The sequence below is a fragment of the Pongo pygmaeus genome, chromosome 12 (assembly GCF_028885625.2).
Source record: "Pongo pygmaeus isolate AG05252 chromosome 12, NHGRI_mPonPyg2-v2.0_pri, whole genome shotgun sequence".
Taxonomy (NCBI): domain Eukaryota; kingdom Metazoa; phylum Chordata; class Mammalia; order Primates; family Hominidae; genus Pongo; species Pongo pygmaeus.
Window position 1 is genome coordinate 78559082 of NC_072385.2, and position 24825 is coordinate 78583906.

The 24825-nt window shown below is 35.2% G+C and overlaps 1 protein-coding gene across 5 annotated transcripts in view; it reads left to right on the forward strand.

Annotated features, from left to right (window-relative positions):
• The window catches only part of RTN4 (reticulon 4), a 78579-nt gene that overhangs the window by 39767 nt on the left and 13987 nt on the right, over positions 1–24825 (forward strand). For 4 of the 5 annotated variants that reach the window (XM_054473927.2, XM_054473936.2, XM_054473938.2 and 1 more), the window contains one exon: positions 23300–23507. In XM_054473927.2, coding sequence (XP_054329902.1) covers positions 23300–23507 — 208 coding nt within the window. Of the gene's footprint in view, positions 1–564; positions 888–23299; positions 23508–24825 lie in introns of those variants that run through there. The other variant, XM_054473939.2, reaches the window with a different exon arrangement.

Genomic DNA, 24825 nt, shown 5'->3' on the forward strand with positions numbered 1-24825 from the left:
TAGCCCATGAATATATCTCCCCAAGCTAAGAATCTATTAATAGTGTCTGTAGAGGTGTCTAATAAATATTCAAAGATTGAGTTGGAGCAGGTGATGATTAAGAGTAAGTATGTGTTTGTAAGTCTCTGGATTTCCATAATTGTAAAAGAGGAAAAAAGATATTAGGAAGATTAAGTTGCTAAAGTTTTCTGTTCAAATAATATGTTCAATAAACATTAGTAATTTGACTTATTTTCTGCTTATCCCTTCATAAGGTGCAAAATGCTGAATGTTTTACGTCTTAATAAAGTTAGGAGCAATTAAGGAGACTCATCATTTCACAAGCTTGAAATTTAGGCTATTACTATTTGATCAGTCCATTTTTATCTTATCAGGTAACCATTAATTTTAGAGTTTTAAAGGAAACTGAAAAGCAGTGGCATAATTCGACCATCTGTTAAAAAAAGAAAGAAAAAAAAAAACTGCATATGGCTTTAAGTGCATTTCAAATACATTCAGTGGTTCTAAGAACAACCCTTATTTCCTTTCTTTTGGTAGCCTGCCCTCTCCCTGCAAATGCAGCTCCATTTGGTATGAGCAACAAGGCAAATGCCTAAAACAATCATCAGATAGAAGGAAAGCATTAATGCTGGAGTATTAGTAGCCTAGTTACAGATTGCACTGCGTCAGACTGTTCCACACCCAGAAGACGTCAGGTGACTTCAGTCCTGCTGCAGTTGTGCAGCAGAGGAGACTGCAGACTTCGGTTGAGGAAACGGGTATTTCATGTCTCAGGGAGTAGGTTTGTGCAGTTACAGCTTTTCTGTTGGTATGCATAATTAATAATTGGAGCTGCAAAGCAGATCGTGACGAGATGGACGGTCAGAAGAAAAATTGGAAGGACAAGGGTATATCTGCTTTTTAATTTCTTATTCAGTTTTTATATGTGACCACTAATATATTTATATGAATAAGCTTTGGAATTTAGATATTTTAGATTGAAAGTGAAACCTCTGAAGAGTTGAAGTCTAAAGGATTAAAACGGCTATCTCACGTGTTTTTACATTTGGTTGTATACCAGAAAATGTCATGCTGTTCTGTTTCACTGGCATTTGATTTAGTCTTTTCAGTCCTGCCGTTTAGGTTCTGTTCTCTACTCTTGCACATTGTAAACAATATAGATCTAACAGATCTCATTTGTTCGTCACTTGGATGTGGTAAATACACATTGCTGTTTTTGTATTTCATAGTGACATATTTTCCGTGACTATTTTAAAAAACCTTACTTGGTGTAGTTGAAATTCTGTGCAAAGGTTTGTAGGTAGCAAGATACTGCGTTTGCAGTAAGCCTCTTTTCTTCTTTGAAAATCTGATTTGAACCTTTAAAATTATTACCAACTTTCTTTTAATCAGATTATATGCATCTTGAAATCATTCAAATTACACAGTATAATTACACAGTAATTTTAAATGCATGTCTGTGTTTAAGTCACTAACCTTTGTCCTTGTAATAACCAATCAGTGATTTTGATCCCTTTTCCTCCCCCTTGAAAGCCCAGATCCTTTCAAATCTCAGTGGATCATTGTGTAAGAATTTAAGCCTGTAAGTGGTAAAATGTTGACTAGAATATTTAAAGAATATTTTATTATGTAGATGGTTAAATCTACCTTTTTTTTCTTTAAAAGAAGGTGGTAGGCTGTATATCTGACCACTCATAATAAATTACCTTTAAATTATTAGAGCTATTTTTAAGTAGCCCAAATACACATTCTACATAAGCAATTTTTTTCCTGGCTACATTCAAGTTTTATAATTAAAAAAAATTATTTCCTTCAAGCAGGATTGGCAACAATATTTCTAAAAGCAGTATGTAGAGCTAATTACAGTAACTTTTACAATATCTTTTTAAAAATTTGTTCAATAAAGACGTGGGGAAAAGGTGAATTTAAGATTGAGACCATATTGAGACATTGGTAAGATTTTATGGTTGCAACTTAAAAAATAATAGAAAACAATACAGCTTTGGGTTTTGCCTTTAGGATTTCTTTACATGTGAATTTAAAGAGAAGGATTTTTATTTCTTCATTCTGTTAGCCGTTAATGTTACAGATTGATGAATTGATATATGGTAGCTTTTGCTAAGTGAAAATGATACAAATGATAATAATACAATAAATACAGGCCTTAAAAGTAGGTGAAAAGTCGTATCAGGGCTCATTCTGCAACTATTAAGGTTCTTTATTAATAACTTAAGTCTTAGATCATTAAATAACATCTTAAGTTCTTTATTTGTTAAAGTAATTTAAGGGTATTATGAGACAGGAGAAATTAAGATCCAGTGTAGTTCATATTTTTTCCAGAGATTTGATTATTTTTAGGTACTCAAATGTAAAATTGAATTTACTCCAGAATATCTCTGGAGAGCCTCACTTTGTAGGTGGAATGGCCTAATATTTTTTAGTACTTGTCTGGCTGTTTTGGTCGGTAAGATTAACTTTGCCTGTTTTTCTCATTCAGTGGTTAAATTATATTTTAGTATTTTCTCTATCAGCAGACAATTTTAATATTACAGAGTAATATTAATTTAAGATCACAGAGTAAGGTTTAAATTGGAAATCACTGAGAAGTTGGAAGCCATCATGGAATGAGTTTTTCCTCATTTAAAAAAAAAAAAGTTTGACAGCAGAGAAGGAGCCTAATCTAGGGTCTACGTAAATTTTAAAAATATACTTAGGCATTTTTCTACTGCATTCTCCCCCTGACCACCAGTATAGCATAGTGACAGATTTGAGAGATGCTCTGATTTCAGTGTTCTTTAAAAGGTGGTGTGTGTGTGTGTGTGTGTGTTTGCTGATTAACTGGTATTTAAGATATTTGATCTTTCAGGCTGAAAGCATTAATAATTTGCATTCTTTTATATATTCTTCATATTTTCTGTTTAGTAGGATACTTACGACAAATGACATTTACATAGTATTCGATTATTGGGGTTATGTGGAAAATTTTGATTAAGGTAGTCAAAAGATTTTTAGGAGCTTAAAATAGGAAGGAATGGGTAGGCCTAGGGATTTGGATGGGGTAGGAGAATGATATAACCACTAAAAAGCTATAGTTGAGACAGTAAATAACTTTCTGGGTAGAACAGAATATTTAGGACAGGAGTTGAAAGATAAGATTGGTGTGGTCAAAGAATGTAGAAAATTTAGATGATCTGGATTAGGTTTCCTCATACTTCTCTGTAGGTGAGAATCATCTAGTGCTTCTTAAAAATGCAGATTCCTTGGGTTCTGACCTACCAAATCAGATTTTATAGGGCCTGGCAATCTGCATATTAAGCATCCTGGTGTAATTCATATTGTTGGGCAAATTTGGGAAACAGTGATCTAGGGTTTAAGCCTTGGTTCTGGTATATTTTGATTTTGGCTAGAATAAGAAGCTTACTTTTTGGTTTTAATTTCCTCGTTTGCATGCTGCCCAGGGTTCCAGTTGAGCGGTTCTCTGGTTTTATGGAAAAGATACCCTGGGCCAGACCGCAGAAGACATTGAGTTTTGGATTTGATCGTAAAAGAAATAAAAAGGATTTGGAAGTTTTTAAAGTAGGGAATGGTAAATGATAGCAGTTTTGAAAGATTGGTTTAGGGTGCTGCATAAGATCAACTGGGGTAGAATAACCTATAGCCACACCAGTTAGGATGACTGTAGTTGTGCCCAGATTTAAAGTAGATAGGCTTGAATTTGGCCTGAAATAGGAAGAAGAAATGGCAGATTTGAGAAATTCAAGGAAGGAATACTTGGCATTTGGTATAGATTTGCAGGACAAGGATGAGGTGTAAAGACTCAAGGGGCAACATGAAGTTTGGATTAGAGTGAAATATTGGCAATGACAGTCCTTTAGTATTAGTAGAAATAGAGCTAAAATAGAAAAGATGCCAAGTTGAGTTTCAGACACTTTGAATTTGAAGTGATGATAGAACATCCCGCAAGCTCAGATAAATGACAGGTTTAATGGTAAAGAATTGGGAGTCAAATGCAGAGTGAGGCAGGTGAATACTATGTGAGGAGATTTGCACTGAAAGAACTATTAAGAAAGGAAAGCCTAAAACCTACGTTATGGAGGTCTGCGGCATTAGGGAAAATGAGGAGGTTCTAGAGCAGTAAAAGAAGCAGGATAGTGTAACTGATACTAAGGGGGGAAAGAATTTTCAAGAAGGAATGGTCAATTAAATACTTAGAGAAGCTGGTTAATATGAGTGAGAAATGGATGTGAATCTTGTTAAATTTTAAAAGTAGGTGCAACACTGTTCTTTATTGTTACAGTACTCTTTGGATTTGTCAGTTAATGTGCCAGAGGTGATCTTTGAGAGAAGTTTCTGTAGGATAGGGAGAGAAATGTTTCTAGCATTAAAACTCAATATAATTATATCTCAAGACAAACTAGTTTTGGACCATTTCTGCAGCATACTTCCGTGTAGAGATTCTTTTAGGGCTCTCTGATCTTTACTTGTGATAAGCTACTTTACATTTTTTGAAAGCCTTGAATAAAGCTCATACTGACATTTTGGTGGAGAGTAGCAGGGGTCTTGGTGTTTGAAATGCCTTACTTGGGAAGGCCAAAAAATGCCCAACAAGGGAACTTTGGCATTAATTAATTATGGGGCCTACTGATTGGAACGACTCTCCTTTCAGTTCGAAACTTTGTTAAAACTGAATATTTAGGCATTGATTAGATACATCTTCTAGATCTTGGGTTAGTAGTGCAGCACTACATAGGTATGTGTTATAGAGAATTTAGAAGGTAAGTAGAAGAGTAAAACTCACATCGCATAGAGAATGGTTTGGGGGCATCTTTTTAACAGGATAATGTGTGTTGGGAGGGTTATGTGGTATATTTTATTCTGTAGTCTTTTTCCCCCATTAAGTATTTATTTTTTAAATACTGTATGCTATTTTAATGACTACAATATTTTAATTCCATCTAGTTAAATCAGGTTATTGCTAAAGTTTTGCAAGTACAGGTTGAACATCCCTAATCTGAAAATCTAAAAGCCAAAATGTTCCAAAGTCTGAAACATTTTGAGCACTGATGTGATGCCACAAGTAGAAAATTCCACACATAAATACTTAACACAATCTTTGTTTCATGCACAGAATTATATAAAATATTGCAGAAAATTACTTTCAGGCTATGGGTATAACATGTAGATGAAACAGAATTAATTTCATGTTTAGACTTGGGCCTCACTCCCAAGATACCTCATTATGTACATGCAAGTAGTCCAAAATATTTCCAAATATTCCAACATATTCTAGTCCCACATATTACAGGAATACTCAACCTGTAAAAACAATGCTAAAATGATTATAACTGAACATAAGTCTTTGTTTCTATTCGTGATTATTTCCAAATTTCTGGGTTATGTTATTTAGGCTTTGGGTGCCTTTTACAAAACTGCTCTCCAGAAAGATTGCACAAATTGTTCTTTTCATCAATGAATGTGAGTGTCTGTCATGGATCTGTGGCTAAGGTTAAATAGTATGTATTCCTTTCTTATAGTTTTTACTCTAAATAGCTATTTCGTCAGTGTTAACTCATTAAATTACTTGATAAGAACCAGCTTTGTATTGTAAGAATGTGTAAGCAGTGGGAGCAATGGTGGAAATAGCCTTTCTATTTTATTTACCCAACTCTGTTCTCCTCATCCTTACCAGGGCCCGTAACTGATCTTTCCACTAAATTATGTGTGTCACAGCCAAATTAAAATTACTCTTCCAAAGTGCAACTCTAATCATGGCACTTAAGGGATTTTCCTTTACTTACTTTTCAAATGAAGTTTCTACTGTCTTTCCTGGATGTTTAAAAGGCATTCCATGGCCTAGCCCCAACCTTTATAATTTCCTCTCTCATTACTCCCTGTCTCTAGCCACATTGAAGGACTTGTTTTCTAAACATGCCTGTTCTTTGCCTTTGCTTGTGTTTTTCTCTCCACCTAGAAGGCCCTTTCTTCCCATTTCATTTTGCTCAAGTAGTCCTTATCAAAGGCCCGGTTCTCCTTGAGGTGTTCACTAAGCCTCCCTGGGGAGGTAGTTCAGTGTTCCTCACTCCCATCTCTCGGTTTTCATTTTGTACTTTTTTCCCCCCCTAAGGGAAGGGCATAAGGGGTTTCATTTTGTACTTTCTGTTACAATTATTTATACATAAATATCTTGGCTCTTTTTCCAGCCTCCAAATTTTTTTGAAGGCCGAAAACAGTGATGGCTTCATCACTGGGTCTTCTGATTGACTTGGTGCAGCTTCTCAATGAAGGAAAAGGCTGAGAACTCCATTGTTCAGCCAGGTTTACTTCTGGCCTTAAACCCACATAAATTTTTGGAAAATTTTAAAATATGATTTCAAGTGGGAGCAATTAGAAAAAGGATTCCCCACTTTTCCCCTTCTTAAAGGAACAATTCAGCAACTTAAGGAACTTTTGTAGATTTAGAATTTTTAGAGTATTCCTGCAGATAAGGCATTCTATTAATCATTTATTCCAACTTTCCTGTTTTACTGACAAGGAAACCAAGAAAATGAGAGATTTAAATATTTGTCAGGCCCACACAGGACCATGCCACAGGTCCATGGTGGCATGAAGCCTTTGTTTTTATTTTATAATTTATATTTGCACTTGAATAACCAAAGATTGAAAAGTACATAAGCTAAAACGGCCCATGTTTTGATATTTTATTTGTGCATAGTCTAGTTGTGGCATGTTATTGAATGTCATATACTTCTTTCATATTGTCCTCACTGCAATAAAAAAGGCAGGCAGTTGTCTGTCACACTAATCATGGAAGAAGGTAGGTGTGGTTAGTCATTTAGTACAGGTATTGTCAAAAGGTTAAACCTAGTGGGAATTCCCTGGGCCAGGAGAATAATTTCTTTTCATCTTTAAGGATTGGATTACATGCTTGGATGTAGGCAGAATATCTAGGCAGAGAATAGAATTCTTAAATTTGTTCTCTGGTTGTCCCCTAAGTTCCCTTTTTATTTACAGCCATCTCAGTATCTGCAGGAGATTATTTCCAGCCCTCCACCCCGCATCCCCCTACACCATGGATACCAAAATCCGCAGATGCCCACGTCCCTTATATAAAATGGTGCAGTATTTTCATAAAACCTACGCACATCTTGTTGAGATCATCTCTGAGTTACTTTTTACAGTGTAGGTAGTTATGTTGTTCAGGGAATAATGAGAAGAAAAAAGTCCGTACTTGCTTAGTTACAGATGCAGTCATCATAGGTCTAGCTACATTTTTCCATCCACAGTTAGTTGAATCCGCAGATGTGGAACCCGCAGATATAGAGGGCTGACTGTATTCACTTGGTCCCATCTCTTGCTAGAATTTGGAATAAGGGATGATGTTTAATTTAGATAATACTTTTCTTTGCATCCTTGGAACAGTGATCCGACACCACATTTGTACTTATTTCTCTGCTCTATCATGAATAAAGCTGACTTACATTACTGAGTGTGTGTGTATTTTTTTTAATCTGCTTCATGGCTTTGATGTTTGTTTGATTCAGCTGCCCCTTAGGCATTCGACGTATTATAGACACTAAAATCTTTTGTGTTGTCTTTCTTCAGATACTATGTCACTACCATATTCTATATAACATTTACTTAAGAAGCTCAAAGCAATTTAAAAACTGAAAAATTACCAAATTATCAAATATTAATGATTATTTGTACTGTTCATTGTACTGTTCATTGATTCGGTGAACATTTATATTGTGTGTACAACAGTTATATAAGGTTATGGAAGAAGAAATATAACTGATTTACTTACTAGTGAAGTTCATTCTGTGATTTGAACTAGTAATTTGCTTTGAGCTCTTCCCCTCCGCCAACTCCAGTATATTAAGCTTCAAGTTTCTAGAGTTACGGGACTGTATGTTTTCCATTTAGTTTTTGTTAGTAGAAAATAGAATTTTGAGCAGTAACTTCCTGTTTCTAAGACTTGGTGCCTACTTATTTTAAGCTTTAGATGGGCCAACAAGAAGGAAAATTTAAACCATAGTAAGTTATACATTGAACCAGTTTATTTTCTAATTTTAGGTTTCTATTTATGTAGGTCTTGATCAATTCTAGTAACTTAATAACTACATGCTTATCAAAATGTATCAGAAATACAGACTGGTCATAGGAGTAGTTCTCATTTTAACATTCTTTACAATTGAAAATCATTAAAGTGAGTGCAGGTAGGGAGAGTCATTTATATCCAACATACTTAAAGAGAAGATACTTAGCTTTACCTTAGAGAAAATGAAATTAAAGGTAGGATTATTCTGTAAAGAGAAAATCATCATGGTTTAGGAAAACTAGAAATGAGAAATTAGAACTGTTTTCTGCCCTTTTTTGCTCGTTTTCTCCTAGTAAAGCTGGAAATAGAGTGTAGGATTAAGGGAAATATTGAAAACTGCATGAACTAATGAAGTAAACTGGTGAATTTAATTATAAATGAAGCATGTGTGGTGTTATTGAACTTCACTTTTCTCTTAGAGAAATTCGTATTATCCTTAGAAGACCGTAAACAGCCATAGGTAGTTTTTATATTCCTGCAACATATTGAGGCATTTTCTACTTGAAATATAGGAAAAAAAAGACCACTGGCTGGGCCTTGTAGCCCTTGCCTGTAATCCCAGCACTTTGGGAGACCATGGTGGGAGGACTGCTTGAGCCCAGGAGTTCGAGACCAGTCTGGGCAACATAGGGAAGCCCTGTCTCTACAAAATTTTAAAAAATTAGCTTGGTGTGGTGGTGCACACCTATGGTCCCAGCTACTCAGGAGGCTGAGGTGGCAGGATTGCTTGAGCCCAGGAGGTCAAGGCTGCAGTGAGCGATGATGATGCCACTCTGCTCCAGCCTGGGTGACAGAGGGAGACCCTGTCTTAAAAATAATAATAATAATAATAATATTTGATTGACTTTATGTTGGCACATAAAAACCAGTAACTATGAAAATGAATTTGTTTTAGTTCATTCTTAACATAGTTTATAATCACAGCTGTGCATAAGGTTTTAGAATAAATAGAGGATGAATCAGGTTTTTGGGATTTAGGGGAATGTAATTTTTGCCGCAAAATTGTATACTAGCACAAAATGGCTTCTTTCGCTTTATGGTTGAATTTCACGGTGGATCATATATAATGTCCCTTTACAAAAAATGTTTAGTGGTTTAAAAATATACTTTCCTGGGGGCTCTTCCTAATCTTTTGAAGTGAGAGGCTCTGTTTTGAAGTGCCTGTTGGGCTGTCAGTGTTTTTTGGAGCAATTCTCCAGCATCACTCACAACATTAACTTTGTGGAATTTCATGTTAATAGGAAGATTTGCAGTTTTGCACTGTTGATTTGGGTGGTTTTATCTGACAAGACATTTAGGTAATGAGTGAGGCTGGATGGTGAATTTAAACAGTAAGGGATATTTATGAGCTTGGATTAATTTTGAAGATTACTTAGTGGATGTTTTCTTATTTATGAAAATTTTCTTTCCTTTGCAACTTCATAACTGCAGGGACTCATTTAACAATACTAAACTTGGGTAAGAGAATCTTGTTCTCCTCAAATAGTGTTGGTTACTAGAGACCTAGAAATGCATATTTTTTAAATCACAAACCATCTTTTAGTTCATGTTATGTGGGGAAAGGAGTATGTGTGTGAAAACACACTCAGTGTTTAAAACGATTTTAATTGTAAAGGCCATTTGTTCTCAGTAATAATAATAAGGTTCTTCCCTGGGTGTAGGATTGGTTTTTTTATAAAATGAATAGTAAACATTGACTTAACTTCACATCTTTATGTTTGGCTTCTATTTGCTGGAGGATTTTCTAGAAATGGTATTTTCGTTGCTTTATATGCTGTCTTTGTCAAGTTTATTGCTTATTTAAAAATTTTTATATCATTCTTAAACTCACCAATGTCTTATCTATTTTTATAGTTTTTATGTATATGTAATTACATAGATTGTTATTTATAGTATAAATTTATTATTTTTAAGGTGAGAACAATTTAGATTGCTTCTAGAAAACAATTTAAACAAAACATGGTTTATTCCTATTATTGAATCTCTTAATGAAATTTATTGGTCTCACCTATAACTCTACTCGTAGTATTAGTAAATTGTGTCTCCTGTCTCAATTATTTAAACTAAGGCAGAAACAGCATTTGGTATTTTCAAGTAGCATAAAAAGCAAACTTGAGTATTAATATAGTCCTTTAAATACAAAAGGTATAATAGAGTGAGACCTTCATGGTCAGACTTGAATATCAGTTTGTAAGTCTACACAATTTATTTAACAATATGTTTACATTACAAATGTACAAATACATTTGCATCACATATGTAATGTAGATAATACTTTTTAGAGTTGTTGTGATTCGAGGTAATGTATACAGTGTACTCAGCACAGTGCCTTGCTCAGACTGGGAGATTACAAAATTATTGTAGAAAGGGGAAATATAGAAATTCTGCTGTTTGTTTATTATGCTATTTGTTTGTCATGTAAAGTGTTATTCTTAGGTGTGGTGGTTCAAATTCGCCAAAGCACTGTAACGTTATCAAAGTAAGACAGGAAAGATTTAGTGGAAGAGACAAGGACCTGAAATTTTGCATGTATCTTTTAAAAAACTCTAGTTAAAGGAAGAGGAGATAGCTAAGAGAGGTGCTGGTTTGCCAGGTATTTGGTTGAGATACTTTTGTAGCAATAACAGGTACCCATCAGCCTGAGACTTGCTAATTGAAACCTCTTTAGATATACTTTCAGAGAAAGTTGAATTCACCTTTTTTAAAAAATCAGGGCTTAGCTAAGCATTACATCTAATATTTGATTGCCTTTCTTGACCTTATCTCTTGAGCTTTAGTACTAGTGTGTTCAGTTCATCAAGCATTTCCATATGTGAAATTTCAGTTCAGCTTCAAATAATTTCTTAGGTGGGTATTATTTTTCTAATTTTACACACAGGGAAACAGATTACATTAGCTTCTCAGATCATGTTGATACTAACCTGAAGGAAGAAATAGGACTCAAAAGAAATAGGACTCAAGCTCCTCTTAATGTCTTTGTGAAGAGAGCTAAACTCTGCACAGATCCTTTTTGTGGACCTTCGCCTGTCAGTTTTTTGACAGGTGAATGCTTACTATGTTGAGACAAAAGCTTACTATTATGTAGTACTAAATGTTCAATTCTGAATTCTAATTACTTTTCCTGCCATTTGGGAAGACTTTGATTAAGGATTGTGATTCTTAATAAATATATAATTATTATTATAAACATTATGGTTGTGAAAAAAAACTGAAATTTTAATACCATTCTAATATTTATATATTTATTTGTTTATTTCCTATTTAACTGCCATTCTCATTCCTCACCTGGCGTTATTAAAGAGAACTTAATATTTGCTTTTGCTTCAAAAGTAGGTATTTTTCTGCCAGCCATTCCCTGTCCTAGTATTTTTAGGAACAGCCAGTTCAACTTCCCCCTGCCCCGCCTTCCCAGACAAAAGCTTTTTAAAATTGAAACCTGACTTCGGGCTATTCAAAGAAGAACGTAAGAATTTGATTTGAGGCAAAATGTAATTGGATGACTTCTGCATGTAAGGCATGCACAATGCAGGCTGACACTATTTTTAGCTATGGCAGATGACAGTTTGTGATTACCAAATGTAGGCAACTCTTCTTACTGTGCATTGAGCCAGAAGTTTTTATTTTAAAGAAAAGATTTAAGTGTACTGAGTTATTTTGAATTAAAATTTTAGTTTGATAAAGATGCTATTACACACAATCATTTTTCACATTTTTATCTTGGAAACAAATGTTGGCAAGGACTGCAGGGCATAAATTACTTTTTTCTAAACTACAAGGGTTTGTTACAATTGATGAGCATTATTTTTAGCAATTCATAAGCATTCCCCCAAAGTTATAAATGGAAAAGTACCGCTAAATTCATCTGAGGTCTTTGAAAGGATGTTTAATGAACACTTTATCAGAATAGGGTTATCTTGTATGATTAACGCTTTATTGTGCAGTGTGGAAGGCGACTGGAGGAACCATGAAAAGTTAAACTTTCCTTGTATAAACTCTTTGTCTTAATTGTGGTTTTTCAAAAATAAGGAGCCACTAAAGTGATTACCGAGGAATCCAAAATTAACATTTTGGTGATCCTGTACTTCTTATTGAAAGGTGTCCTTTATTTTAATTTGAAAATTAATTTAAATGTTTCTGTTCTAAAAATAATCTGGCCGCTATTCAGACAATGCAGCAAGCATTAATGATGTAGGTAATGGGAATATAAAGATGAAAGGCATTTATCATTTTTCCAGGGTCTAGTAAGGGGAGACAAGCCTGCAAAACAGTGTTTTCTTTTTATAAATTACCTGAAAGCATTATTTGTTATTTAATAAGTGTAGACATCTGAAAATAGTGTAAATGAAATAAATGTTAAGTCCAAAACATAGAAACATTTTTTAAATAAATCAATTAGAATTAGTAACCTGTCATAAGATATTCATTCATTTTAATCAGTCAACAATAATATTGAAAATTTAGTTGTTTTTGGCTTTCTGCTCAGCTCTGGGAATAAAGTTAGGTAGTAAGACATACATGTTCTTTTATGGAGTTTACAACCTAGTAGAGAAGTATGTTGAGATGACTATTTTTTTAAAGTTTTAAATCTATTTCCAGGACATTTTCTTCACCCCCTCCCAAAAAAGCCCCCCACACCCCTTAGCAGTCACTCCTCTTCCCTTTTTCCCCAGCCCCTGACAACCACTTATCTACTTTCTGTCTCTACAGAATTCATAACTTGCATATTCAAGGCATTTCATATAAACAGAATCATAAAATATACGGCCTTTTGTGACTGGCTTCTTTCACTTAGCGTATGTTTTCAAGATTCATCCGGGTTGTAACATGTATCAGTACAGTAGTTTACCCCTTATTCTTGAGGGGTAAGACTCTAAGACCCCTAGCATATGCCCTAGAAACTGCAGATAGGACTGAACCCTATATATACTGTTTATTCCTATCTGTACATAACTATGATAAAGTTCAATTTATAAATTAGTTACAGTAAGAAATTAACAACTTTAACAATGAAATAGAATCGTGGTAACAGTATACTAAAGTTAAATGAATGTGGTGTCTTTCTCAAAATACCTCATTGTACTATACTCACCTACTTTTTAACTATGGTTGACTGCAGGAAACTAACCAGGGAAAGGGTAAATGCAGGTAAGGGAGGACTACTGCACTTCATTTCGTTTTATGGCCTAATAATATTCTTTTATATGGATATACCTTTTTTTAAAAAAAATCCATTCATCAGTTGATAGACATGATAGACATTTGAGTTGTCTGTCTCCTTTTTTTGGCTATCATGAATAATGCTGCTGTGAACATTTGTGTGTTAAGTTTTTGTGTGGACACAGGTTTTCTAGTTTCTTGGGTGAAAATTCCTAGGAGTGGAATTGCTAGGTCATAAGATAACTCTGTATTTAATTTTTTGAGGAACTGCCAAATTGTTTTTCACAGTGGCTGAATTTTACATTCCCATCAGCAATGTATGAGGCTCCTAATCTTCATCACTTTTTGTTAACACTTTTTATTGCTCATCTTTTTGATTATAGCCATCCTAGGGGGTATGAAGTGGTATCTCACTGTGGTTTTGGTTTGCATTTTTATAATGACTAAATGATGTTGAGTATTTTTTCATGTGCTTATTGGCCATTTGTGTATCTTCTTTGGAGAAATGTCTATTCAAATCTGTTGTCTGTTTTAAATTGTTTTTTACCGTTGTAAAAGTTTTTCAATATATTCTGAGTACAAGTGTCTTATCAGATAATTGGTTTGCAAGTGTTTTCTCTCGTTCTGTGTGGTATCTTTTCACTCTATTTGTGGTGAAAGTTTTAAATTTTAATGAAGTCCAATTTATCTTTTTTTTTTCGTTTGTTGTTTCTGCTTTTGGTGTTATATGTAAGAAACAATTGCCTAATCCAAAGTCATGAAAATTTACACTTATTTTTTTCTTAAAGAGTTTTCTGGCTGGGTGCTGTGACTCATGCTTACAATCCCAGCACTTTGGGAGGCTTGAGGCAGGAGGATTGTTTGAGCCCAGTAAGCTGAGGCTGCCTGCTTTTGCACCACTCCACTCCAGCATGGGTGACAGAGTGAGACCTTGTCTCAACAACAGTAACAACAACAAAAAGATAAGAAAGAAAGATAAAAGAGTTTTCTAGTTTAAGCTCTTAACTTTGACTCTTTCGGCCATTATGAGTTAACTTTTATACGTGATATGAAGTAGAAGAATCCAACGTCATTTGTTTTGCAGTTGGATATCCAGTTGTCCTAGCACCATTTGTTTAAAAGACGGTTTTTTTCTCATTGAGTTGCCTTGGCACCCTCGTCAAAGTCAGTTGACCATAAATGTAATGGTTTATTTCTGGGTTGTCAGTTGTATTCCACTAATCTACCTGTTTGTCTTTGTGTAACTACTCTACTGTCTTGATTACTGTATCTTTTCAGGAAGTTTTGATATAGGTAGGTTCGAGTCCTCCAACCTTTGTTGTACTTTTTCAAGTTTTTCTTGATTTTTTAGATCCCTTATATTTCCATATGAATTTTGCAATTGGCATGTCAATTTTTGCTAAAAGACAGCTAGGATTTTGATAGTGTTTGTATTTTAGATCAATTTGAGGAGTGTTACTGTCTTAATGTCTTTCAATTCATGAACAGGAGTCTTTCCAATTATTTAAGTCATCTTTAATTTCTTTCGACAGTGTGTTATGTATAGTTTATATGTCTTGAAATTCTTTTCACTGTATTCCTAAGTATCTTATATTTTTCTATGCTATTACAAATGGAATTATTTAATTCATTTTCAGATTGTTTATTGCTGGTGTATAGAAATACAATTTTTGTATATTGATATTTTGTCCTACAGCCATGCTGGACTGTCATTCATTATTTCTAGTAGCTTTTTGTGGATTCCTTAGAATTTTTAAAATACATACAACAGACCCTCATATCATTGTTTTGTTCAGTGTTATTTCGTTATAATGTGGATGAGGAAGAGAAAAAAAAAACAATTCCTGGCTGGGGCCACTGTCTGTATGGGATTTGTATGTTCTCCCCATGTCTGCATGGGGTTTTCTCTGGGTACTCTGTGGTTTCTTCCCACGTTCTAAAGATATACACATTAGATTCATTGGTGTGTACCAGTTGTCTCATAATGAGTGTGGGGGTGTGTGTATGAGTGTGCCGTGTGATGGAATGGTGTCCTGTCCAGGGTTGGTTCCTGCCTTGCACCCTGAGATGTCAGGATAGGCTCTGGCCACCCATGACCCAGAACTGGAATAAGCAGGTTGGAAAATGAATGAATGAATGAATACAGATTATTGTAAAATAAAAACCCGTAAAGTATATAATAATCATGCAAATGCACAACAATAAATGATGCAGTATGAAGGCACTTAGAGATCCCTCCATATTTGTTGTTTTTGAACTGTGTGGTGGTGGTAGGAGGTGTTCCTACCACAGTATTTGCTTTGCAAACATTTGTTCCTTGATTTAACCCACCACCACTACAACCACCATCACTGATTCACCAAAAATTGTGTTTTAAAAAATCTTTCTTAAATGTATATATAGCTTACTTTATTTCAGTGTTTAATAGTAGAAGTGTTTTGAGTCTTTATTTAGATTTATTTTTTATTTTTTTTAGTTTTTATTTTTTTTTGAGACAGGGTCTTTCTGTCTCGTGCAGGCTGGAGTGCAGCGACGTGATCTCAGCTTGCTGCAACCTCCGCCTCCTGAGTTCAAGCGATTCTCTTGCCTCAGCCTCCCGAGTAGCTGGGAGTACAGGCACCGGCCACCATGCCCAGCTAATTTTTGTATTTTTAGTAGAGATGGGGTTTCACCATGTTGACCAGGCTGGTCTCAAACTCCTTACCTCAGGTGATCTGCCTGCCTTGGCCTCTCAAAGTGCTGGGATTACAGGTGTGAGCCACTGCGCCCGACCTTTATTTAGAATATGACGATGTTTTTGTGACCACAAATATGCCATAGAAAATGAAGTCATGTTTGTATAAATTAGCCTATGGTAAAATTGGTTTTGTTATATGTAATTTCACTTAAAGTCACAGTTTGCAGAAAGCTATCCTCAACATTTAAGTGAGGATTTACTGTATAAAATCATGTTATCTGCAAATAGAGTTTAATCTCTTCCTTTCCAACATGGATGGCTTGTATGTCTTTTTCTTGGCCAGTTGCACTGCATAGCACCTCCAGGACCAGAAGTGGCAAGAACGGATGTACTTGTCTTGTTCCTAGTCTTAGGGGGAAAGATTTTTACCATTTAGTTTGATGTTAGCTGTGGGTTTTTGTAGATGCTCTTTATCAGGTTGATAATGTTCCCTTTTGTTCCTAGTATGTTAAATGTTTTATCTTGAAAGGGTGTTGGAGTTTGTGAGATGCTTTTTCTGCATCTATTGAGATGATCATGTGGTTTTTGTCCTTATCCTATTAATATGATACATTATGTTGATTGATTTTCGTATGTTGAATCAATCTTGTATTTCTGAGATGAAGGCCACTTGGCCATGGTGTATTATTATCTTTTTTATATGTTGCTCGATCCAGTTTGCTTGTATTTTGTTGAGGATTATTGCATCTATATTCATAAGGGATATTTATCCGTAGTTTTCCTTTCTTGTGATGTCTTTGTCTGATTTTGGTATCAGGATTGAACAAACTTGTAAATTAACTAATAAATCTAAATTAACTAATAATTCTCTTGACCATTAGAAGCAACAGTATTTGAATATATTTCTCAGAAGGGATTTTAATAAAGTTCTATACATCCCTCCTATTGAAAATCATTTATCTTGTATAAACAGTCTTTCAAAATTTTTTTATTAAAACCAATTTGAGGAATCTATAAGGGACTAGAAATTTTGTTGGCAAATGTCAATTAAGTCAGCCACACTGTTTGGTATCAACTAATATTTTTTTCATTCTTGCAGCTTCACTAACAATCTTTTCAGCTTCTTTATGGAAAAAGATGGAAATTCTTCTGTACTTTGCACAGTGGGGTTGGTGGCAGTGTAGATTGCCTCTCAGATGTTCCTATTCTAGGATATATTCATATTATCTTACGTGTAACTATCAGAGCCTAGTTGTCTCATTTCTCTTGGCTGTTCTTCCCTTTTTGTTTTTCTCCAGGGCTCTAAAGGGTATGATGGCTCCATCAGAGCATTCCTAGTGCTTGTTTCAGTATGTCTGTCATGATACCTGCTTTGAGCTACTCTCATGTAGCTGCTTACATATTTTTATGCAGTATGTGTGCGCTTACGTATGTAATTTTCAGAGCTTTTCCATTTATTCAAAAGACTTTGTTCCTAGGAACCATATGACAAGAGGAAAGGAAGTGGTAGGTTAGGGTTTACTATCATTGAGTACTGCTGGGCCTTATACATGACTATTCTGGTATCATTAACTTTGGGAAAATTGACTTGATTCAACCCAGAACACCAGAATCATCAACTTAGTTGTATACTGCTAGAATTTTAACTGTCAGCTGGATCCAAATATTTATTAACCTAACAGACAGGGTGTTCTTTTTCCAATAGGAAAGCATACTGGGAAAAATAACACTCATAAGACTCTTTAGTAGCACCGAATAGAAACAGAATGGGCTGAATTTTTTTCTGATTATAGTCATGATTCATGCTTGCCATTAGAGTGGGACCATTTCAGATGGCACAGAAAAGAGTAAAGAAGCAAGTAAAACTCATTGATAATCCTGTTATGCAGAGATAAAAACACTGCTTAGTAGATATCCTTTCAGACTTCATAGTTATATGTTTAATTTCTTTTTCTTTTGTTTTTTTTTTTTTTTTTTTTTTGAGACGGAGTCTCGCTCTGTTGCCCAGGCTGGAGTGCAGTGGCGCAATCTCGGCTCACTGCAACCTCTGCCTCCCGGGTTCACGCCATTCTCCTGCCTCAGCCTCCTGAGTAGCTGGGACTACAGGTACCCACCACCAAGCCCAGCTAATTTTTTTTTTTGTATTTTTAGTAGAGACGGGGTTTCACCGTGTTAGAAAGGATGGTCTCGATCTCCTGACCTCATGATCCACCTGCCTGGGCCTTCCAAATTGCTGGGATTACAGGCGTGAGCCGCCACGCTCATATGTTTAATTTCTTAAGTGAGAATATACTGTGAGTCTTTTTGTAACATTCTGTTTTAATTTATTATTATGGACATGTTTCTGTGATAATGTAGATCTGTATCACTTTTTTTAACATTTCTCTTGCATAAATATACCCTGATTTTATTTAATTAGATTCACATGGTTTTTAAAAGTCATTTTCAACAACTTAATTATAGTTCTCTCCTGTGGGAAAGTACTTATCAAATATATTGGAGTAAAGCCCTGTTCTCCGTTTTTGGGTCTAATGGTAGGTGAAATATTTACATTAAAATTTGTCCCTTATTGATTAAACTGTCTTGTTAATTTCACTTAGCTTTTCTTCTTGGCCTTTATGATTCATCTTGCATGTTGTAATTGTCTGCCTACACTTTGCCCATTTGTTATGCATGCACACGTATAACATTTTGAAGCACTTTAATCAGCTAAGCCTTCAATTTGGCATCATACAATGGAGAATATGAGTTTTTATCCGTAGGAATCCTGGGTTAAGATCCATGTTCTGCCACTTATTAATGATGTGATCTGGGTCCAGTCATGTAGGAGCTGGGTTTCACTCTTTCAAGCCTACCTTTCATTAGGTTGGTTGGTTGGTTTGTTTAAGAGATGAGGGGTCTCTGTGTGTCCCAGCCTGGTCTCAAACTCCTGGCCTCCCACCTCGGCCTCCCAAAGTGCTGGAATTACAGGCGTAAGCCACTTTGCGTAGTGGCTCATTAGGTTTTAATAAGTGAGAGAGATAATGTTATATAGGCTGCTGCAGTGTTTGGCATAAAGGAGGTGTGGAGATTGGAGAATGTAGATCAGGAATCAAAACATCTATCAGGCTTAAGCGTATCATTTTTCAAACTTTTAAAAAGTTTCTCTCATACAGTTGCCATAATGATAGAGTTTATAATTGCTTGAAAAATTGTAGGAATATGAATTTGTTATTTTCCTAAAGTTTTAATAATGTCTGGTACTTAAGATATTTCTAGGAAGGTTCAAATCAGAAGACTGGTATGAATAAAAATATTTAAGCTTCCTTCTCCCCAAAAAAATCTAGATCTAAAAAGGAAGGAAATATTTTTAAATGATATTGAGCACAGATAATGCCCCAGTAGTAAAACTTCATTGGTTTGGATGCACTGACAGGGAATTTGAATGCAGTACTAATGTGTGTATCTTTGTACTGACTGTGGGTCATGTTAATTCCTTAAGGGAAAAGAGAGATTAGAAGATTAATGCCCTTTATGGACGATAAAACTGAAGGCCAGAGAGGTTGGAGTCATATCCAGAATCACACAATTGCTGAGCTGGTACATGCTAGGATGTGGGGCTCTTGAATCCCAGTCCTGATATTTCCTTCTACCATATTCATTTAGGTAGAAATTATAGACTAATTATACACAATTCATATCTGATCACTACACCTGTTTAGACAGTAACTCTGTTACAATATTAGGAAGTTTGATTAGACATTAATTTATGTTGTACAGTACAAACCTCTCAAATCTAAAGTCATTGATTTCATGGCCAGGTTTTACTGAGTAGTTTTTAACGACGGTAAAAAATAGCAAGTACATCTGCATTTACTTTAACTTCTCACCAATAGTGATTTTGAAGGTTAATTAATGTTTTTGAGCAGTTTGAGAACCACTTTTATAAAGGAGCATTTGTTCATATGAAAAATAGATTTGAGAGGCTGGGCACGGTAGCCCACGCCTGTAATCCCAGCATTTTGAGAGGCTGAGGCGGGCGGATCATGAGGTCAGGAGATCGAGACCATCCTGGCTAACACAGTGAAACCCCGTCTCTACTAAAAATACAAAAAATTAGCCGGGCGTGGTGGCGGGCGCCTGTCCCAGCTACTCGGGAGGCTGAGGCAGGAGAATGCCATGAACCCAGGAGGCGGAGCTTGCAACGAGCCGAGATCGCTCCACTGCACTCCAGCTCGGGCAACAGTGCGAGACTCCGTCTCAAAAAAAAAAAGAAAAGAAAAAGAAAAATAGATTTGAGGTACACCTTACCTGCTGATTCCTTTGGGCTATTAGCTTTTACTTACCCTATAATAGTAAAAACTTAGATAAGCTTTAAAATTCTTTCCCATATGGTTTATAAAGTAACATGTTTACAATATAACACAACAGTATAGTTTATTAACCGAAAGTTAATAATAAGTTTGAAATTTTGTTCTTTATGTATTTACTATTTAAATATTGAGTAAGGTGATTGTGATTGTGGTGGTAATAATAACAACAACAAATAGCACTGACATTTATTAAGAATTTATTATATGCTATGTACTCTATTAAGTGCTTTACATTAATTATCTTACTAATGAAAAATCTAGTGAATCACATCTCAATGAGATCATTCCTATTTTTTTATTGACAAATCATAGCTGTATATATTTATGGGGTGCAATATGTTTTGACATGTATACAATGTGGTGTGATTAAATCAAACTAATTAAAGTACCGCCTTGTCACCTATTATTTTTGTGGTGAGACATGAAATTTACTCTCAGTTATTTTGAAATATATAGTTCGCTATTACTGACTGTTGTCACCCTGGGGTGCAGTAAATCTCAAAAGTTTTTTCTCCTTTCTATCTAGAAACTTTATGCCTTTTGTTCATTCCTATTTTAATGTACGTTTTATAGATGAAGAAACTGAAATATAGGGGACTTTAGTGACTTTCCTGAGGTCACATAGCTCGTAAGTTATTCAACCATTTTTTTAGTCTAGGTGACCCAACTATAGAACCTAAGTTTTTTGTTTGTGTGTATTAAACCACTGTTGTAGGGCACAAAGGGAGCCTCACAGGAAAGAGTGATCTTACCAAGGGCTGTCTTTATCATCACTCCCCTTGCTCTCTCACTGTACCCTCCTAATAAAAAAAAGGCATTAGTTATTGGAACCACTGTTAGCGGAAAGATGCTTACAGTTAGGCCTGTACCTTTAGGTTTTCTAGATCGCATTCATTCTTCAAGACCCAGCTCAGTTTCCATTTACAGTTTTTCACAGTCTTTTAACATTTCTTCCAGTTTTTCCCTTTTCTGAGTTCTCATAACAGTGCAATATTTATTTTATACCTTCATTGACTTGCTTTTATATGTCTTATCTTTCCTAGAATTGTAATGTTGGACAAGACCTTCAAGAATCAGAATGAGTTTTCTCATTCTGCTAGGTTGAGTTACTTGAACAGTTTCACCTCATTAAGCGTTTGCTGATTGCCAGAAACCTATTAGCGTTGCTCTTATCTCCTTATTCAATATGACATTATTCGTAATGTCCCTTTGACAACCTATAGATAGGCCATTTCAAGTTCTTGTCAGTCCTCAGTTGTGCTAGTACAGTAGTAGAAACTAGTGGAATAGCATTAAGCTCCTTTAGATGTTTTAGGCAGGGGCTATAACAAACAAGTTTGGGAATATTTGAATAAATAGTTGAAATCGGAGTTTGAAAATAAACCTTGAAATCATATATAGAATGTTAAATTAATAGCATTCAAGCCATACCATTTAGGCAACTGAAATAAGTGTTTGAATCCCTGCTATGTACTGGACACAGCGATGGGTATTTAAAATATCCTAAACAGTACTCATGATATACTAGCAGCAGTTAAGGACTTTGTACTAATATCCAACATTGTGCAGTTCACATAGATAGTTTTCCCTACAGAAGTACCCTTAAGAGCAAAGGAAAGTTACATATATCTTAGGGGACCTGGGGATCAAAACCAAAGCAGCCCTAAAACTGTGATTTTTCTTTGATGTCACCTCTTCTTACAAAGAGTATATCCATATTTATTTACTATAAATTTTTTTTCTCCCAATTGTTCACAGTTCAGAGAGAGAGTAATTACATCAGCCTATGAATTCAAGAGCACTTTGGCACCCTTCAGGGTTCTCCTTGGATTGAGCATAACCCGATTTTGAGACATCAGGCTATGCTTACTTGATCCCCTCAGTGGCCGTGTGGCCATGTCCAAGAGCAGACATGCTAAGTTGGGCTTTGTCTGACCCCTTACTATTAATAAATGTTATGTAACAGTGTAACACGTTTACTTTTCTTTTTTCTTTGACCCCTAAATTTTTACGGCATTATATTTATCAACTCTTAGAAGGAAATAGCTTTTCAGGTAATCTAAAGGCTGTTTGTTTTATCTTTTTCTTTGTAGGAAATTCTTCTTTTAATGATATCCAGGTTAAGTTACAATTTTGTTTCTAAAAGATCTTAAGAGCAGAGTTACTACTAGCACAAAAAAATCAAAAAGAAAAAAAGCAGAGTTGTAAAGCTCATTCATATGTGTAGTTTTTGTATCTCAGCCTTTTAAAATTCATTTTCTGCATATAAATATATTTTGGTGTCACTGAAGTATCTCATTTTAGTGTGTTAATATTTTTTCAGTTATTGGAATATATTTATTGAATTATTTGAATATATAGCATGCATTGTATGAGATGAAAAACCCCAAGATGATTTTTTTGGAGACGGAGTCCTGCTCTATCGCCCAGTCTGGAGTGCAGTGGTGCAGTCTCAGCTCACTGCGACCTCTGCCTCCCGGGTTAAAACGATTCTCCTGCCTCAGCCTCCCGAATAGCTGGGATTACAGGCATGCGCCACCATGCCCCACTAATTTTTGTATTTTTAGTAGATTTGGGGTTTTGCCATGTTGGCCAGGCTGGTGTGGAATGCCTGACCTCAGGTGATCCACCTGCCTCAGCCTCCCACAGTGCTGGGATTACCGGCATGAACCACCGTACCCAGCCCCCAAGATTATTTTAAGTAACTCCTTGTTTTGTATTAGAAGTCTTCTAGGCTTTGGAGACATTTAATCATTGTGTATGGCTAGAATGACTTGGTTATGCAGAAATAAATTTGAATAAAAAACATTTCATGGTCAAAAATAAAGGTGTTATATACAACTAAGAATGGGTTTAAAATGTGGGTTATAAAGTTAGTGTTTCTTTAATTTAGTGTTTCTTTAACTTTTTAGGTTTGGTTTTACTTTATGTAGTAGCCTTTTTGTTTTCATAGATGGAGCAAATCCAAATTGATAAAATAATGTTCTAATTTCAGATTTCTTTTTCAATTTTTAGTTGTTGACCTCCTCTACTGGAGAGACATTAAGAAGACTGGAGTGGTGTTTGGTGCCAGCCTATTCCTGCTGCTTTCATTGACAGTATTCAGCATTGTGAGTGTAACAGCCTACATTGCCTTGGCCCTGCTTTCTGTGACCATCAGCTTTAGGATATACAAGGGTGTGATCCAAGCTATCCAGAAATCAGATGAAGGCCACCCATTCAGGTGAGATGTCTGGAAAACAAGGCATGCATTGGCAATAGTGTAAACAGGATTAGTATTAAGACTTCATCTACTGTCTAGAGTTACAAGCATGCATTTTTTTCTTAAAGATAATTGCAGTTATTTGCTTGAGCTATACCAAAAACATCTGCTTTTGAGATTTTCTAAAAGTCGTTTTAAAGGCTCATGATGGAAGAGACTGTTTACATATCATTAAACTAACTCTGCTACTTGTTAGGAATATTTATTAGAGTTAGGCATTGGTTATCTTAATGGGTGTTGTATCTTTTTAACATGGGTAGGTTTGGTGAGGGTTATATATTCTTTATTGCTTACTTTTTATGCTGTTTGATAACATGCTTTCTGATATTTCATATCTTTCTAGTATGCTGATGTTTTCTGTTATGCTTTTCTTTATGTATTTTCTTTATCTAGTTTCTTCTCGTTTCTTAAGGCATTACTTTTTAATTATTTTTTGGAGAGCTTTATTTCAGCATCTCCTTGTCTCACAGCTATCATCTTCTACTCTTATTTTCACAAGTATACTATAGCATTATATAGTTGCTGTCGAGACACAGCCTCAGCTTGAGTCTTCTGCCCTTACCTCATACTCTGCATGTTTTTCCCCCTTTCTTAATTGACATATAATTCATATACCATAAAACTCATTGGTTTTTAGTATGTTCACAGAATTCTACAACCATCACTGTTTTCATCACACAAAAAGAAACTTCCTACTTATTAACAGTTCAACTCCCCAACCAACGCCCGACAACCACTAATTCACCACGTTTTTAAATGAAGTTTTTCCCTCAAACTTGTTAATTTCTATCCATAACACCACTACCATGCTAGTTTTCAGGCTCCTGTTTTGATGTTATCTTTGTTTTCATCTCATATAAAGAGAATCACTAAATATTGTTAGGAAAATCACAAAATTTTGTTCTTTTCCACTGCTTCCTCAGTCTACCAGGGGCCTGTAAAGCAAAGCCATGGCCAAATTCAGTCTGCTGCCTGCTTTTGTAAATAGTTTGTTGGAACACAGCCATGCTCATTCATTTAGCTGGTTTCATACTGTAATAGCAGAATTCAGTAGTTGTAAGAGAGACCATATGGACATGAAAGCCTAAAATGCTTAACTATCTGGCCCGTTACAGAAAGTTTGCTGACCCCTAATTGGACTCCATTTGTTACTAGATTGACTTGTAGTTACCTCGGATTACTTCAATTCTTACAGATAATGTCAGATTAATTTTTCTAGAAGTACCACTTTTTTTCTGAAGAGAAAAAAAACAAAAGAAAATGCAGCGGCCCTCTATAG